Raw genomic sequence first — 19,164 nt, 5'->3', positions numbered from 1 at the left:
CTTCGTGCGGGTACCTCACACTTAGTTCCAGCCATTTGGTTTGCTGTTGCATCCTTCCAATACCTTTGCTTTCCATTATCCTAAAAAAACTAAAAAATTGACACTACAAAAATAATACAATTAAAAAAAACTAAAAAACTAAATAAAAGAAAGCAATAAAGTTGGGTTGCCTCCCAACAAGCGCTTGATTTAACGTCGCGGCACGACGCGAATCACTTTTTGCCTCCACCTCGAGCTTATGAATTGAACCCCAAGTTTTGCTTCAAGCTTATGATTATGCTCTTGGGGCGGTACAAATTCTTGCGAGCCAAAAATTAGATAAAATCTTATGCACTTGTTGGCTCTCGACCAAGGAGTGTCACCTTGCCTAGACGGCCTTGAGAAATCCAAAATATAAGGCTCATCTACCTCTTCCTTGGACTCCTTTTTATGCTCATAAGGGTGAATTTCCATTTCAGCGTCTGAACATAATGTAGAGAAGTGTTTGGAATGAGGCCCAACGCGCTCAAATACATGAACTTCAAGATTTTTAACCTCCTCAACTCCAATCACACTAGAGTCAACTAAATTTGTATCTTCAACGTCCTTGGTTGACTCTAGTATTACTTCTTCAACATTGACATCCTCAAATTCTAGTTGGCTAGGTTGTTGATGTTCTACTCTGACCTCCCCAATTAACACCTCAAATTCATGCTCTTCTTGGCTACTATCCTCAATATTGGCTTGTTGAGCATTAAAAGCTCCAACCACTTGACTCAATTGAGCCTCCAACTTGCGAATAGTTGCCTCTTGCCTTTCTATGTGCAATTGTTTCTCATTGTTTTGTTCCAGAAGGCACTTTAGCATATCCTTGATCTCCTTCGGGTCCGCATTCCCAGGTTCTTTGTTCCTATTAACTTCACAAGAAAAGGTAGAACCATCATAGTAAGGGGTTGGGGGAAAATAAGAAATATAATCACAACCATGAAGGTGACCATTTTTACCACCACACACATCACACACATTCCACAAATAAGATTGAGTTGGTGCACATAACTCGCTCTTAGGAACGTTTTGAAAATTTTGCCACGGGTGATTTCCTTCACAATATGTATGGAGATCAATAGTAGAATTATCTACACCTAAATTCCCATAATTCCAAGATACCATGTTTCTCAAATCAACAGTTAAAAAAAATACAAAAAAAAATAAATAAATAAAACAAACTAAAAGTTCAAACTTGAACCCTAGCAATATATACAGCTACAACTACACTATTAGTTCCCCGGCAAGGGCACCAAAATTTGATCACGCCCAACTCTAGTCCTAAAAAGGATAAGCGGTCGCTGCAAATATAATCCGGTCTAAAAGTCCGGATTCAATCCCACAGAGAACTAAGGCTTAGCTGTATCTGTTTAATATCACCAAGAAGACAAGATTGAAAAATAAATAAACATCTGAAAACTAACTATGCTTGAATTGTAAACAATTAGAATAAAGGTCTAAGGTAATGATTTCCCCCGTTGTTGATTTCCTTGGTTGTATGTTTCTTATAGCGTTGACTTAGTTGCCTCTATCAATCATGAACTCTCCAGTTATCATAAATCTCTCTCAAGCAATTATGATAATTTACTAGACGCACTCTCTCAAGCTACGCTAGCTAGATTCACATTACAGTTCACTTAGATCGCACCCGAGGTATCGTTATCTCTAATCCAACCTCTAAACCCTCGGTTATGACTCTCACCTATACTCTGGGAGTGATGTTGTTCAAACAACTACCTAAATATGTACTCTCTCTCAAGCAGATACATAATAAATAGGAACGGCTAATTGAGGATCCTTTCAATTAACCACAATCAAAACATAGTAGACCAAATAGAGAATAAACTAATTCAAATCTATATTACTTATAACAACCAATTCATCCCCAACGGGTTTCACCAAAACCTTAGATTAGAAAAGTTAGCTACTCATGAAAATAACAAAAAAACACAAAAGAATTCATATTCAAAGGTAAAAGAACAAAGAAGAAGATTAAAGATTGATGCCCAATGATCATTCTTGCCTCTTGCCCTTCCTTCTGATGTTTTTCACTTCCAAAAATCCTTCTCCTTCCGCTCTTGGCCGGCCTCCCTCGTTTAATATAGGGTTTAGGGCTTAAAATCCCTTGTTTTACACTTTAGTCCCTGAAATTTACGCGTCCTGCCGCGGTCCCACTGCGGTTACGCCAGGGCCGCGGCCAGAATGGTCCTCTGAATCTTTGGTAATGTTCTGCCGCGGTCCTACCGTAACCGCAGTTTTTCACCTTGTTCCTTTTGGAATTTGGAAAAACGTAAAACAAGAAAGTTGTAGCTCTTTGAGTTAGGTTTCCAACCATATATTGTGGAGCCCAAATGGAGTTCTGAGCAAAACGTTATGTCTATTTTACTAGACAGTGCGCAATATGCCTCCTCGAGTTTTCGTTTTGTTGTTTTATCATCCGTTGATCCCCGAATACGATCCCGGATTAATTTCTTGGGCTTTTACTCAGACTTCAAAACTCTAAATCACTTGAATTCATTCCATAACATCTATATATCTCGGAATCACTCCTACAAGTCATAAAACACACCGTTAGTGCAAAACACTAACGATTAAGCGCAAACTCAATTAAAGTGCAGTAAATTAGAGTGTAATAAGCGACTAAAATACGTAATTATAGCCTATCATCAGAAAGAAATGAAAAACTTTCTCAAGAACATGGAGAGCGGGGACTCTTTAACCTGGCAAAATATAGATAAAGAAATGAAAAAATGGGGGGGGGGGGGGTCGTGGTCTATGCCTTTATCTCAGCGAAAAGATCAAATGTCGAATCCAAGAAGCGACAGGCGGTGAGAGAATTTTGTGTGCCGGGAAGAAAGAAGAAAATAATAAAACCCTAAAAGTGTGTCTTTAATAATGGGCTAAAGGCTGAAAAGTTTCTTTCAAGTTATGTACAACATGAACTAAATAGGGTAAGAATTTTAAATCTGGGCCATTTTCGGTTGGGCTGTCAGGCCTAGTGACAAGGCGGTAATTCTTTCAAAAAATTCTAGGGATTGCCGAACCTTCCCAAATTTCGATGAAAAGCTATTTTGTCAAGACCTCTTTTAGAAAGGTCAAAATTTAAAAATGATCCATTTGTGCAAATCACCCGTCTATGAGTTCGGGTTGGAAGGTATGCGAAGGGACAAGAAAATTAGGTTGCCATTATTCTAGTTTTTGTTTGATACTGTATTTGAACTATAGTGGCTAACAGGAATTTGATTCAGTTGAACGTCAACTCGACTAAATTCTGTAGTAGTAAGCTCACTTAATTTTATTTTTCTATTTCCAGCTGTAAAATTTTCCATCCCTTTCCTTTGTAATATCACCTCACAGTCCAAAGAGTGAGGAAAATGGCAATTACTGCGGCATTTGGAGAAATCGGTCTTGTTCCACTTCGTCAATCAACTTTCAATCCCTCACATCGTCTCTTCCTCTCCTTATCTTTCCATAACACAACCATTTCTTCTTCACCTAAATTAACTGCTGCTCTCTCTTTCACTCAATCCCAAGGTAAGTACCAATTTCTATCTTATTTGTTTATTTGGGTTGGTGTTATATTTTGCTTAAAATTTGTGAATTCTTTTTTTAACTGACTAGGTTTTGGATTTGCAAGCAAGGAACAAAAACGTACTGATTTAGTTCAGACATCAGCTGTTCGAGAGTTGAGGGGTTCTCTTCTATCTGCACAGGGACATCGCTTTGCTATTGTCCGTTTCTTCCCTTCTTACCCTTTTTTTTTTTCCATTATTACATATTGGTTCTTTGGTGGAGTTTGATATTTATAATTTATGTCTTTAACCTCTACATACTCTCTACATTTTGGTAATTTCTTTGTCCTAATTTGTTTGGCCCTATTTCTCACAGTTTACCATTGTCATGAGTTGTTGCAAGCATTATTCAGTTTCGAGACGAAAGAACTACTTTTCACTCCAAATATATAATATTTGGAAAAGCTTTCACTGATTATCTGTAATCAGGTATAGAAGAATTTGGGGAAAGATATCACGATGATTAAAAAAATGAATGGCAAAACAGGAATTGGTTAATTCCCATTCTTCTAATTAAAAAATACAATGGCTGCTCAATAAAGAATACAAAATAAAGGAGCCCCTAGGGTTTTGGTCTAGTGGTAAGAGCGCAACACGTGATATGTTGGTTACGCGCACGTCATGGGTTCGAACCTTGTAACAAACAAAAGCCTAGTATTTAAGTGGAGAAGGCTAGAGGGCCGGGCCCATTATCTACCGAGTTTCAAACTATGGGCCGTTTGTCTTGGGCATTTCTCAGTTATCAAAAAAGAATAGAAAAGAAAGGATTAAAAAAAAACAAGAAAGAACTGGATGTAAAACAAGTACTTTGTTAGTTTGTCAGGGGGTTCACTTCTGTTATTTTATGCATATGTAGCTCATGTGTCAAAAAACTTTTCTTTCCTTAAGTGTTCCATCAAAATTGCCAAACAAATTGGGACCAAGGGAGTATTGGATTAGTGTAAGGAGTATTAACTGCAAGAATCAATTATACATAGTCAAACCAGCTATAATTAGGTATCCATTTTTTCGCTGGAAAGGATTTCAAGGTGTAAGATAGTTATGTTTAAGCAACTCAAACCAAAATACTTCCCCCCCCCCCCCACCCCCCACACACACACACACACACCCCACAGCCGTGGTGATGAATTTGGTCTGCTGTGTGTTTGCTTTTACTTAAAGTCGATACTACGGTTGACTTTGTTATAGGTTCCAAATTTTAATTTCTATTGGTTCTTTTCTACATTACAGAAAGTGAATTGCCTTCTGTGGTTCTATAGGTGGTGGCACGTTTTAACGATCTGATCACGAAGAAGCTTTTGGAGGGTGCTTTGGACACCTTCAAGAGTTACTCTGTCAAAGAAGAAGACATTGACGTACATCTTCAACATTTATCTCCTCTATGTGTTCTTGCTACTGTCTTAAAAAATTATAGATTAATTGATTATAGAATGTGAGCCAGGCATTGTTAGATAATAGCTTCTCCATGAACTATATATCAATGTTTTTTGGTCTTTCTTCTCCGGTTTTTCTGGTTCATCACTCAAAGTAAAACCTTCAGTTTTCCCCTTCAATTTAAATATACATGAATGAGAGGGTGTAAGAAAGAATGTCATTGGTTGAGCTCGCATTGAATATTAGTACGTCAGATCAGCAATTAAAAGTAGGCCAAATCCTAAGAGAAGGGGAAAGAGAAAGACTGGTCACCTGATTATGCAATTAAGATGGGTTCATTTACACAAATACCCCCTCTAAGAAAATTTAATAAAAGAAAGAAAGTTAATTTGTGTGGATTCATGAACTTGTAGTTACTAGTAATTACTGGAGTACTTAAGAGCTGATCTTCAAATGTCTTTTCCATTATGTGCTATGTTAGAGCATAAGTACTATATAATTATAGCTTCTTTAAAAACATAATTTCATTTAGAAAAAAGACCATAGCATAATGGTGATATTATGTTCTAGAATATATCGTATCATAGATTCAATGACTTTAGGCAGCATGATTAGTAGTCTCTTCCATTTCATGGCATCATCTCTCATAATGAAATTTGTGCAGGTTGTCTGGGTTCCTGGTAGTTTTGAAATTGGTGTTGTTGCACAGCAACTTGGCAAGTCACAAAAATATCAATCAATATTGTGTATTGGTGCTGTGGTAAGCTTCCGTCAGAACTGCATGTTACTTTGTGTACCTTCTTGTTCTGTTCTTACCTCCTCCCAACTGTTTCTTTTGGTGGTTTTCTATGTGACTACGAAAATGCGGGTGATTGCAATTAGTTTCCTTTTGGTTTTTCAGCTCTGTATGTCTTACGTGACCATCAGTTTTCCTATTGAGCTGATTCTGTTAATCAACTTAGAATTGATGAGAACATGCACTGTGGCCTTTGTTCCTGATGAGAAAATTGGACTTTGTTACAAACCCCTTCCTCCAATTTAATGAAAAAGTAATGGCGGATATAAAAAATTCAAGCAAAGATGAGGGGATGACAGATTATAAGACTACTTTTGATAGATAAGAAAAATAATTAATGGAAAAAATATATTTGGGTTTAAATTCCTTATTGAAGTTTATGTTACTTGAAATTCATACTCTTTTTCTATTTTGGGGGTTGCATCGATGAGGAATGGAAAAATCAATCCGAATGTGCTGTATTTGAATTATATGATTTGTCTTGGTCAGTGTTTCTAGTTTATCTTGTTTGGAACTTTTAATATTTTTAGTCAAAAGGCTTAGGTGTTCCAATTGAGAAAAGTCTATATAAAGCTAGACTCGGAACATCGAAGCAAAGACAAGAGAGATGCATACTATGCTAGCAGTTTTTTCTATAAATCAAACGATCCATCTTTCTGATTTCTGTCTTTATCTAAATCTTGACATGCCTAATATTTTCCATATGTATGTCGTATATGGAAGTTAATATTGTTGTTTCTTGCTAGACTTGGAACATTCGAAGCTAAAGTACAAGTAGAGAAATGCAGTACTATGCTAAGCAGTTTTTCNNNNTTACCAGTACATGGGGTCGGTTGTACTGATACTGCACTCTGCACTTTCTATGCAGATTTCGGAGCTGGTAGTGGCTGATCGAGAGGTCGGTTGCTGACACTTCAATCAAGAGACCCAAGGTAGTCCTACAGGCGTCCGCAGGCCCTGGCGTCCCCTCCTACATTCTATATCTCTATTTTATTTACATTCGAGACAGATGTATTCTTTTCTTTCAGACCAGTATTTGTAGTAATGTGTAGAAAGTTCATGAGTTGTGACACCAGTTTCTGGGTGGTCACTGTTTCGGTTTTTCTATTAATAGTATAAAGATGATTAGTTAATTATATACTTCCACATTTAATTCTTTAGTTTTGTTTAGTTTTAATTATAAAAGTAAATATCTTTTAAAAATTATGAGCATTATTTTCTGAAAGGTACAATTCTTGAGCATTGTCAACGCTTCGTGGTATATTAATCTTGCTAAATATGGAAATGGAATATCATAGATTTCATGCTGCCCTCCCAACACCCTGGCCCTGTCACATGTATTTTTCAAAGTTCCGTCACTCCAAAGTGACTCTCACCTTATGAAATGTAGACAGTTTGGGATAACTTGGCCATCTAATCATTTTAGTGCGTACTTCCATCTACTGAAAATTGTTCATGAGTTGCAACCTAAGTTGCTCGGACTCTTCACTTTTGGCGCCGCACCCGTGTCGACACGACGTGGGTGTGGGTGTGGGATCCGTATCGGATTTGGTCAACCGATTTGTGTACTTCGACCAAAATTGACGGAGGAATTCGGGACAAATATAATGTTTTCTGTAATCACAACAAAAGCTTGGGTGAAATTGAAGAAAATGGAATACCTTGTATATAGAAACTTTTGTGTCAGTCATTTTCCTTTTTATCTTCTTCTCGGATTTTACTCTTAATCATTATTTTCTCGTTCTCGGAATACCTTGTAAATTTTTCACATAATGTCTCATAATGTAGACATATTTTTATAACTCTAATTTTAGATATTTGAATTATTTTTAGCCGAATCCCCGCACCCATATACGTACCTGGATCCGTACCCCCGAATCTTAAGATTTCGATCATGAAGGATCTGACCTCTAGATCCGCACCCATATCGGACACCCGCACCCGAGTCCAAGCAACTTAGGTTGCAACAAAATAACCTTTTCCTGAATAGCTGGAAGAGGATAAGGAACTTTATTTCTTAATGAGACAACTTGAGAAGGGAGTTAGCAGACGTCTTTATGTTTCCAATGTAATTTGGCTTGGAGTATCTTGGTAAGAGTTGGTAAGTTCATGGTATTTATTCTAGTATCATGTCTGTCACACAGTGACTTGTAGCTTTATTTTCTTTCATTAGTTGCTAGCTTCAGTTTATTTTTGCATTAGCTGATGAATATTAAAATCTCCCTAATGTAATGAGTGCAGGTACTCCTTGCATATTTGGTGTTCTGACATGTGATACCTTGGAACAGGTAAATTTTCTAGGCAATCAGTTCTATTCTTCACAAGCATACTAGTAGGATTATATCTATGGTAGCGACTAATTGTGGTAGCGATTTCGTAGTAATTTGTTACTATGTTTCTTTAATTTCTAACTTCAATTAAATATGACCTTTTACTAATGTGTCCTAACAATCATATATAGCTTTAGAGTAAAATAACAAAGCTTGGATCTTCACCTTCTCTGCACATGCCAGTTGTGCATGGCATAAAAAGGGCAGCCCGGTGCACTAAGCTCCCACTATGTGCGGGGTCCGGGGAAGGGCCGGACCACAAGGGTCTATTGTACGCAGCCTTACCCTACATTTCTGCAAGAGGCTGTTTCCATGGCTTGAACCCGTGACCTCGGTCACATGGCAGCAACTTTACCAGTTACGCTTGTGCATGGCATAAAAACACATCATATCCAGGGAGTCTAGTTTTAAGAGGTGGGGAAGAGTTTGCATGACGTTCATTTTCTTTATTTGATTTTATTCTTCCAGTAACTTCAAAATGACAGGAAAAGAAAAGGGCAGCCCGGTTCAAAACTAGGCAAATCATGAATTTGCAATCTGAAAAATGGATAACGTCCTTCTTACTAGTGTCAAATGTTTATTCGTCAACTGAACAAAGGGAATATTTTAAATTACATAAACTGCATCTTAATCCCGTTAATTGCTCATATGTGGAAAATAGTGATCATGCCCCAGCCCTTGCACTAATTGATGAGACGCGTGAGGGAGTTAACGCTTGGTTCGAAGTTTGGAGAGAGGCGCTGGAGTCTAAGGGTAGAGTAGTGTTATTCCACAGGTGGGATATGGGGAGGGTAGTGTGTACGCAGACCTTACTCCTACCTTGTAAAGGTAGAGAGGTTGTTTCCGAAAGTCCCTCGGCTTAAGAAACAATAAACAGGAAGCAACCAACTATAACAACAAGAAAAAACAAAGACACTACATGTAATAACAAAGATCCAGAAATAAGAAATGCAAGAATAGTACGAACAATACCGGTAAGAATGACACAGCGTGGAATAACAAAGATCTGTGAACATGAAAATTTAAGAATATTACTACTACTACTGGTAAGATTAGGAGAAACTCTCGACTACCTATCATCCTTCAACCCTAATTCTCGACCTCCACATCTTCCTATTTAGGAGTCTGATCTAGTAGAATAAAAATCAATAGGATCAGAACTGAGTATATTTAGACCAGAATGCTTGGTAGATGTCGGCGGGGATAGAGATAGAGAGAATAAATCTCAAAATACTAGGAGTCACTTGATCTTTTACCTTAGTTTATTAGAAATGCTGGAGTAAGTTCGATCTGTGCTCTTTGTTCTCGAATTGATGTAATTATGCATATATTTCTACCTTCACTTGTGCAGCTAACTTACTTAAGCCTATATTAAAATCAATCAACTATACCTCAATCCCGAATCAGTTGGGGTTGATAATATGAATCCTTCATTTCCATATTTATTCAGGTTCATTTCATTATGATACTAAATTATTATATGCCTTTTAGGCATATTACAATTTCTCTAAATCTTACACTTATCCCTTTACACACGTAACTAGTGTAATCTCAATTAGTTGGTCTTCTATGTGGATCTTTTCTTTCAATTGTGTTCTGTTTTTAGTTAAGTCTGTTTATTTTAAGAGATTTGAGGTCCTGTTAGGCAAGTTCATTTCAGGTGATTTTAAGTCTACTTCATTCCTTTTTTGCACCTATAATCATTTTTTTGCCACACCTATATACTACCTATGGACCAGCACATCTTGAAGTCCACATTGAACATGACCTAACCATCTTAGGCAACTACTTTCATGGTACCCTCTATATGTGCTATCTGTACCATCTGTAGGATATCATAATTTTTAACTTGGCCAGCTTACTTAAACCTAAAGCTATTCAAGAGAAAAATCATCTTTGACATTCTGAGCACCAGTTGGTATGTCTTTCATCTAATATTGCACCTTGTTTATCAGAAGAGTAGCCTAAATGTTTTGGGAGAAAAATGAAGTTGAACAAATTAAAGTACTACTGTTGGTAGCTGTTAATTTCTGTGGATCTCTATAAGATCTATAATTTACCGCCTCTTGGATCTGTATGTATCCCAACATTCTTCTTGGCTAGCTGGAAAATTGACCAGAACCCCTCTTAATCTCCCCTGCCCTTATTTTCTCTCTGCCTGCCTCTCATGCTGTCAAAGGCAACGTCTTTGTGATTTGATAGCATATCGTATGATGAAAATCCCATAATATTGCAGGCTTTCAATCGTGCTGGTGGAAAGTCTGGGAATAAAGGTGCCGAAGCAGCATTGACAGCTGTAAGTTGCCTGTAATTGTGTGGCATTACTTATTATATCAAAACGTTATCCATCTTGTCTGATTCTGCTCAAAATGCCCTTGTTATATGGTGTTTTTCTGTATTTTCTTAAGTATCATTATTTTTAGTGCGAGTTATAGCTCCGATTCACAAGATTTGGAATAAAATGCATATGAAGGACAAAAGCTGAGAAGATACTATTTTGATTTTGTCTCTGGCAATTGATACTTTCTGTATTCCAAAAGCGCATGATCTTGGTTATACTTCTCATTTCCTTGGTTGGGTCTTTCTTTGGATCACTATATTTGTGCATACGAACTGTAATTGTCCCTTAATTTAGCGACACTTCTTCTGGCGAAGAAATCTATCATACACCTAATGAAGACTGAACCCAAATGTCACTTTAACAGGAAAATAGCAGGGTAAAGAAAGTGAAATATATGGTATAGAAGTGTGTTTGTCTTTTGAACATTCAAGGTGTGATCTAGTCAATGAAGTAGGTGTAAACTTTGAAGAGCAGGGTTCAAATTCCAACAGAGACAAAAAATACTAGTGTCTTCTTTCCATCTGCCTAAGCCTTAGTGGCAGAGTTACCATGTACTTGTGTTGGTGGGAGGTAGCAGGTACCTAGTGAAATAGCCATGGTGCACACAAGCTGATTTGGATACCATCATTGCCACAGAAAAAGAAAAAAAAAAAGGAATTTGTTTTTATCTTTCCTACTGGATAGAGAACTTCAATTTTTGGGTCCACAAATCTCTCAACTTGATTTTTATTGTGAAAATTGTTATGAAAAGCTTGAAGTGCAGCTTGAAATGTTCCAAGTTCAGATAGCTTCGGTTTTCTTGGAAGTCTTGTTTTGTAGTTTGTACTAATGTGTTAATGTTTCAGATTGAAATGGCATCTTTGTTCGAGCACCATTTGAAGCCCTTAGAGTAGGCAGAGATCCTTGTTTCCAGCAGCCGTATCATTTGCAAGAAAATTGTTGTAATTTGGATATTGTTCTTCTGTGGAACCAGAATTCTCAATTGAGAATTGTTTAAAGGAATGCCATTCTTGGACAAAACTGCAATCTTTCAATTTTGTATTTTTGAATAATAATGCCTCTTTTTTCCGGGTTGCCTCTGTAAGTAGAGTTACTTTTGACTGGGGGGGGGGGGGGTTTAGTTACTCTTGCATTGGTGGGAGGTTAGTGCTTGCAAGTTGGCCCGGACACCTATTTTATTAAAAGAAACTCTCTTTTCCTCTGCTGAATTTACTGATATCATACTTGTTTCGATGGTAATACAGCACCCCCTTTCTCCAATAGTAGAAAACAAAAGTAAATAACAGAAGAAATAGTGCACATTTTTTTTATTTCTTTTTCTTCTTTTTTCCCAATTTTTTTGATGATATAATTCTACCCTCCTACTCCCTCCGTCCAGGTTTACTTGTCCATTATATTAAAAATAGATGTCTACTTTACTTGTTCCGTCTGAAAACCAATGGATAATTTATTATTTTAGCCTTATCATTTTCCAACATTTTGGATTTATAATAGTTAAAGTTGATTTTCCAACGATAATAATTAGGAGTGATACAGTAAAATTATCATGATATTTATCGTTTACTAAGGGGGGTTGGGGGGGGGGGTGGTCAAGTCAATTAGGTATATAGAAAAGGTTTTTCCTTAAGAAACTAACGTTTCTTTCTTTTCCAAATTTTAAAAGGATATACTCTTCTAACTGTCTTACTGTCCTATAGTATTGTTTATGATTAATTCGTATGTACTGCTAATTTGTGTAAGTTTAAATATTATGATTAGCTATAGTAAAGTTTCTTTTACTCTTGAATCGAGATTGTAGAATTAAGTTGACTTACCATTTGAATCCTACAAGTGTTTAGTTACTATAGCAACAACAACAACATACCCTGTGTAGTTTCGCAAAATGGGTTTGAGGGGGGTAGAGTGTAATTAAACCTCACACCTACCTCTAAGAGGGTAGAAAAGTTGTTTTCGATAGACCCTCGGCTCAGTATAAGTGTTTAGTTACTGTCAGATTAATATTCAGAAAATTTAGCCAATTGGATTAATTCTTAAATTGAGAATTCTTAGCTTTGTGGGATCAATTGCTAGGAATGCTTGAAAAAGATCCAAAAACATGGTGCATTATTATCTATATAAAATGTGATTTGGAATAATTAGCTTTTTCGTAATAGTAAAAAGTTTCTCATTATTAGGTGTAAAGCTAATTATTCATAGACCACTGTTAGTATTACAAGCATTAGTCCATATTTTATAATATAAATAGGATATAAAATTCTTAAAACTTGCTTGGTATAGAATTTAGAGGGGACAATAACAGGTGACACGAAAGCAGAGATAATGCCTACCTTTGGATCCACTCCATTCTCCTTTGCCAAAAATAAGCAAAACGTTCTTAAGATTCCTTTCAAACTTCAAATATTGCTAATCACATCATGCAAACCACCCCCCCCCCCCTCCCCCTACCCCTTCTGCCCGGAGGTGTACTCATAACTTTGTATAATTTATCATTTTATTGTCATAATTCAACTTGTAAATGAGTTTCATGAGAATGGAATGATGATGCTTTTAAGATTTTACGCCGTGTCTCAAATTAATGTTTACTTTGTATTATTTTCAAATGATGTCAACTTTATACACATTATAATTTAGAAAAAAATAATTACTTACACAAACACAACATATAAATAAGGAACTTTTTTTCCCCGGTAAAACGGCGTAGGATGGCACCTAGATGGGAAGCCTTGGAGCAACGATAACGTTGTCTCCGTGTGACTTACAGGTCACGGTTCGAGCCGTGGAAGCAGCCACTAATGCTTGCATTTGTGTTGGCCGCCTACATCACACCCCTTAAGCTGTGGCCAGGGGCGGAGCCAGAATTTTCATCAAGGGGTGTCAAAATATAAATAATTAGATATATCAAAAAGTCAAGGGGAGTCAACGTATGGTAAATGTACATAAAATAAAAAAACTTATCTAGCAATATAGTGTAATTTTCCGGCAAAGGGGTGTTGCTTGACACCCCTTTGTTCAATGTGGCTCCGCCGCTGGCCGTGGCCCTTCCTCGGACCATGTATGAATGTGGAATGCTTTGTGTACCGGGCTATCCTTTTTTGTTGTAGGATGACATAGAAATGAAAAATAAATGGAGATGATAAAAGTAGACTAATTATTTGATTATGGGCATTTTTTGTCTAAAAAAGAGACCTAGGAATAACATGATTATCATATGAGAAAGAAAAAGAAAGTTTTTTAAATTACATTGTATATGTAAAGAGAAGCTTAGAATCAAAGTTAAACATAGAACCATAAAAAAGGGACAAAGAAAACCTTAATAACAGTCGAATGTAATATGACAGGTTCACTTTAAGCTAACTAATTGGAGGACAAAAATATTCTGATGTTTTCATAAACTACATGTTACACTGTCCATGAACCAGAAGAAAGCTAAATATTCCCTCCTAAACTTCCCCTTCTTAAATTCCTGTCACATAAAAGGGAAGATGAAGCAAAGTATAGCAAGTAGGGGATATAGAGATTTTGACATACAAAATATTCAGTCATGTCTCTTCCTACTTGGTTTAATCTCAAGATTAATGCCCCTCATTATGTTTACAAGCCTACATCAAGGCTCATTCCAGCTTCTGTTCCATCAAAGTTGAATCAATCATATACACAACATTTTGAATGTCCAAACTCTCTAATTCCTCCAGCAGATCAGGTTTGCATAACCTTTTCCTTAAACAACAACAACAAAGTATAATCTCACTAGTGGGGTCTGGGGAGGGTAGTGTGTACACAGACCTTACCCCTACCCTGGGCTAGAGAGGTTGTTACCGATAGACCCTCGGCTCCCTCCCTCCAAGAACTCCCCACCTTGCTCTTTGGGTGACTCGAACTCACCACCTCTTGGTTAGAAGTGGAGGGTGCTCACCACTAGAGCAACCCACTCTTGTCAACCTTTTCCTTAAACATCCACATTATTTACATCTGTATAACCGCTCATGGACCGCTGGCGGTTGAACTCGAAAGGAGTTTTCTGTGAAACTTGCTTTAGGCAAATCTCACATTAAAATGGGAGGGAAAGGTTAGGAGCCATTAAATGCAAGTTCAGGAATTCAACCGTCGAGGTGCCTTTTAGCTTAATATCCAAGGGGACAAAACTGTGAGGTCTCAAAAGTTGGGCCAAAGCGGACAATACCTTGGCAGTCAGGCTTGAGTCGTTATATTTTGCTAGTGGTTTTTGAAAGAATAAGTTTAAATGTCAATATTGCAAGAATCTATAATGTAGATGTTCTTTTTTTCTTCATCTCAGATATTTAAAAGATCTTTACTCTTGTTTCCAGAATGTTGCAGCAATTGTGTTTGGAGATGGATCAAATTCAAGACTTTATCCATTGACAAAGAGAAGATCAGAGTCTGCACTTCCTATTGCAGGAAACTACAGACTCATTGATGCAGTTGTTAGCAACTGCATCAATAGTAATATAAGGAAGATATATGCACTTACACAATTTAACTCTGCCTCTCTAAATACCCACCTTTCAAGAGCTTATTCGAGTGCACGAATCGGGAACGAAGCATTAGTTGAAGTCATTGCAGCTTATCAGAGTCCTGAGGGCAAAGGCTGGTTTCAGGTAAAGAAACAAAAAGGCAGTTTCAAACCTTTACTATGTGCATGTTTTCCAACTATCTATAAATGCTTGCTACAACATTCCCCCTCGAGTAGTTGTTAATATGAATAAGAAAAACTCTGCTATTGCCATTTCTATACATTCATTTATTTTACGGATTGAGGAGTACATAGAGTTGAACATAGTAAGACTTTGTTGAAATTGTTCGTTTGGAACCTTCCCAAAAAGATAATCATATGTTCTCTCTGTCGGAACAATGGGGTCATTTTCTTGTATTCTCAGGGAACTGCTGACGCTATAAGAAGATGTTTGTGGGTACTAGAAGAGTACCCGATCCTCGAGTTTCTACTGCTTCCCGGTTACCATCTTTACAAAATGGATTTCCAGGAACTCTTAGAGGCTCACTGGAGTAACCGAGCTGATATAACTGTTGCAGTGTTAAGCAGAACGAGGGATAACGATACAGAATTTGGTACATTCCAACTAAATTCTGAAAATCAAGTCATTGCATTCAAAGACAATCCAGATAGGAGAGTATGACTTCCAATTTCTTCATTTGTTTCTCATTAAGCCATTTCATACTGCTAAAAAAGAACAGGAATTAGCACTGTAAAAGATCAACACATTATTTCAGGTACAAAATTCAGAGAAATTGAAAGACATTTCTCATGATAATTTTGCAAGCATGGATATTTATGTTGTTAATAAAGATGCTATGATAAAGCTTCTGACAGAGTATCATCCTTTGGCCAATGACTTCAGAAGAGAAGTTGTACCAGGTGCAATTTCCTTAGGAATGAATGTAAGAGTCATGTATTACCATATACAACCAAATTTTCGCTCTAACTTGCGATCTTTAAGATTTTCTCAAAACTTTTGAACATAAAATATCTCCTTCTTGTGGTGTAAAGATAGTCAATATTTTGTTTTTGCTCTAATATAAACCGTTCTTTGGAACAAACAGGTATATGCACACAAATTCAGCGGGTACTGGGACGATATGAGAAGCATTGAAGCTTACTATCGCGCAAATATGGAAAGCATAAAGAATACAAATAAGGCATATTGGTCAGTATCTTCAAAAGTCTCAAGAATAAAAGTCACTGCATCCCTTTAATGACTTAACAAAAATTTCATTTTCGATAGCAGCTTGTATGACAAAGACTCTCCGCTATACACTTTGCCTCGACACCTACCTCCAACTCAGATAACTGATGCTGTTATAACGGACTCTGTGATCGGAGATGGATGCTTTCTCAATGTATAAAAGTGATCAATTGTCCTTGAAATTTATAAAAAAGTTTAGAGTTATTATTAAGTCCAAGACTATATAAACATTTGGTCTCACAAACTTATTCTTCGTGCTTCGTGTTTTCTGAGTGCAGAGATGCAAGATCAGAGGTACAGTTGTTGGCATGAGGACAAGAGTTGGAGATGGAGCAATAATTGAGGATTCAGTAATAATGGGTTCTGATACCTACCAAGTAAGGCACATGAATACATTTGATTTGCATTCAAGAATGGTCACATTAAGGACATGGAGACTATATGAATCCAGTTCATCTTCAAGTAAAATCTTGGTACTAAGGAAGATAAGATTAAGTTTCTAGGGAAGGATATTTAACATCGTAAAAATGTGCAGGGCGGTCGCGCAGAGGAGGATATCCACATTCCTATTGGAATTGGAGAAGGCTCGCAAATAAGGAAAGCAATAATTGATAAGAATGTGAGAATTGGCAAAAATGTTAAGGTATGAACATCTAGATGTTTGAATTTGCAAATAAAAAGTCTTATAGCAGAACATTGTGCCTTGATCTTGTCAGTTTCATTTTCTTTATCAAACTGCTTCATATTTGTTTTCATGCAGATTTTGAACAAGGAAAATGTCCAAGAGTGTAATAATGAAGCAAATGGCTACATTATTACTGGAGGCATAGTTGTAATTATGAAGGGTGCCATTATTCCAAATGGAAGCATTATATAGTCGCATTCGCTTTGGACAGAAAATATCATTCTTGATAGGAATACATAGCTGCAGGGAGTCAAATTGTACACTCACAACTTTTTCTTGAGACATTTTAGTTCACTTTGGTTAACAGTTCAGAAGGCCGGCGTAACTGATAAAGTTGCTGCCAATATGACGAGGAGGTCACGCGTTCGAGCCGTGGAAACAGTCTCTTGCAGAAATGCAGGATAAAATACTGTATATAATAGACCCTTGTAGTCTAGCCCTTCCCTGGACTCCGTGCATAACGGGAGCTTAGTGCACCGGACTGTCCTTTTGGTTAATAGTTCAAATTTAGATCATACAGAATCATTCTGTGATGACTTGATTTCATGTGAAGGGGAATAAAGTTTCCAAAATCTTGGGAATCTTTTAATAAAAATATTAGCTTGTTCTTTTTGGTGGAAAAAGCAGCACATAAAGGTTGTCTTCAGACTTTATATAAGAAAGTCAAGCTTAATGTTTTTTTTTCTAGAAGGAAAAGAAAACAATTTTGCTAAAGAGATTGTATTATAGCCCCTAATAGCAGAAAAAATATACTTAGGGCTCTAATGGGAGGTATATTGAGAAAATTAGCAGATATATGAGAGAAATTAGGAAAGAGGATTACTGCTGTTGCTTTTGATTATCTTTTTCTTTTCATGAAAAGCAAAAAGCAGAAACAAGAGAAAAGACCCTTGATGAGATTCCAACCTTGCATCACGTGCAAGTGAAGTTAGAATATTTAGCACCCCTTTGGACATAGATTTTTTTTTTTTTCAAAAAAAAAAAAATTGAAAATGTTTTTTGTTCATAGAATTTGATCAATTTTTGAAAAAAATTTGACAAGTTCCGAAAATTGGTTTGTGCTAGCTTTTGGTTGAAATTTTTTCTTTCGCTCACAAAACTTCTAACTTTTTTCAAGTAAAATGCATGTTCAAACACAACTTCTAACTTCTAAAAACTATTTTCAACATAACTTTAAAAACTTTTTTTTCACGTTTCAACTAAATTTATGTCTAAACACTAACTTAAACTTCACTCTAAAGGTTTTTTGTTATGTCGATATTTAAAAAAGATAGTAAATCATGAAAGTCATTCTGACAGTTAATGTACCATTATCAGAAGATTTATTAAAGAAGAAAGGTTACTTCATACTTGAGACCTAAAATATGAACAACTATTTTGCAACAAAGAGGGCTACAAAATGCCATGGCAGCAGAGCATCACATTGATTATTTGGCTGTGTAAATTAATCGACAGTCCCATTCTCCTAATTGGACTTTGAAGTCTTGTCACTGGATGTACTCTCAAGGTACAATACTCTTCAAAGTATATGTGAATGCTTAAATCCAGGGTGTATTCTGATTTGCAAACTATCCGCAATGTCCATTTATAAATAACTTATTACAAAAACTGGTCAATTCATAAAATATTGCTAATATTAGCCAATCAACTATTTGTAGCAAAAAAGAGGTCAAATTTTTGCTTTCTTTTGAGTGGGTGTTATTAGAATAAATTGGGTACATCTTAAGGAGTTTGAATCTAAGTTTTGAGATGATTTGGCAGAGTTTTGAGGTAGTTTGAATAAAAATTCGAAATAGAAGATGAAACATGAAAAAAAATTATATGTGTATCACATATGTATCATATTTGCATCAAATATGTATCACATGTATATCCATGTATAATTGTGTGTGTGATACATGCGTGATACATGTTTGATACATGTGTAGTAGAAAAAAAAAATTTGACTCGATTTTAACTACGAATTTTGATACCAAACCAGTCCAAATCACCTCTAATTTTTCTCAAAATTTGTATATTGACTCATCTATATGTTTTCTGTGAATTTCAACCATACCCATTGAAAAAGGTACATTTTTGCCTAGATTTTTAGAATTTTGTATATATATATTTTTTTTGTATTTCATCATCTTTTTTGCTACCTCATCTATGAAATTTTCTTACCGTCTTGCATCTAATATTGCTGATCAACAACAACAATGTACCCAAGTGTAGTCCCACAAGTAGAGTCCGGGGAGGGTAGAGTGTACGCAGACCTTACCCCTGCCTTTAAAAAGGAAGAGAGGCTGTTTTCGGAAGACCCTCAACTTAGGAAGGGGAGAG

The 19,164-nt window shown here is 36.4% G+C and overlaps 2 protein-coding genes across 3 annotated transcripts; both read left to right on the top strand.

The window, feature by feature from the left end:
• Positions 1-3,144: 3,144 nt before the first annotated feature.
• On the top strand, positions 3,145-11,505 carry LOC109218648 (6,7-dimethyl-8-ribityllumazine synthase, chloroplastic-like). Its single transcript, XM_019383021.1, has 7 exons — positions 3,145-3,558; positions 3,646-3,755; positions 4,856-4,951; positions 5,635-5,798; positions 8,003-8,054; positions 10,333-10,392; positions 11,283-11,505. The coding sequence occupies exons 1-7, from the start codon at positions 3,399-3,401 to the stop codon at positions 11,328-11,330; spliced, it is 690 nt and encodes a 229-aa protein (XP_019238566.1). The 5' UTR covers positions 3,145-3,398; the 3' UTR covers positions 11,331-11,505.
• Positions 11,506-13,099: 1,594 nt separating this feature from the next.
• LOC109218647 (inactive glucose-1-phosphate adenylyltransferase small subunit 2, chloroplastic) lies at positions 13,100-18,709 on the top strand. Of its 2 annotated transcripts, none has more exons than XM_019383020.1 (9): positions 13,100-14,137; positions 14,763-15,053; positions 15,333-15,584; positions 15,685-15,852; positions 16,015-16,118; positions 16,200-16,311; positions 16,436-16,534; positions 16,693-16,800; positions 16,918-18,709. In XM_019383020.1, the coding sequence occupies exons 1-9, from the start codon at positions 13,979-13,981 to the stop codon at positions 17,032-17,034; spliced, it is 1,410 nt and encodes a 469-aa protein (XP_019238565.1). In that variant the 5' UTR covers positions 13,100-13,978; the 3' UTR covers positions 17,035-18,709. The 2 variants fall into 2 exon arrangements, with proteins under 2 accessions (XP_019238565.1, XP_019238564.1); XM_019383019.1 differs by having other exon boundaries at positions 16,197-16,311.
• Positions 18,710-19,164: the final 455 nt, after the last annotated feature.

Source organism: Nicotiana attenuata, unplaced genomic scaffold, assembly GCF_001879085.1.
Source record: "Nicotiana attenuata strain UT unplaced genomic scaffold, NIATTr2, whole genome shotgun sequence".
NCBI lineage: Eukaryota > Viridiplantae > Streptophyta > Magnoliopsida > Solanales > Solanaceae > Nicotiana > Nicotiana attenuata.
Note: the sequence above shows the minus strand (reverse complement) of the source record. Positions and strands in the feature narration are given on the sequence as shown.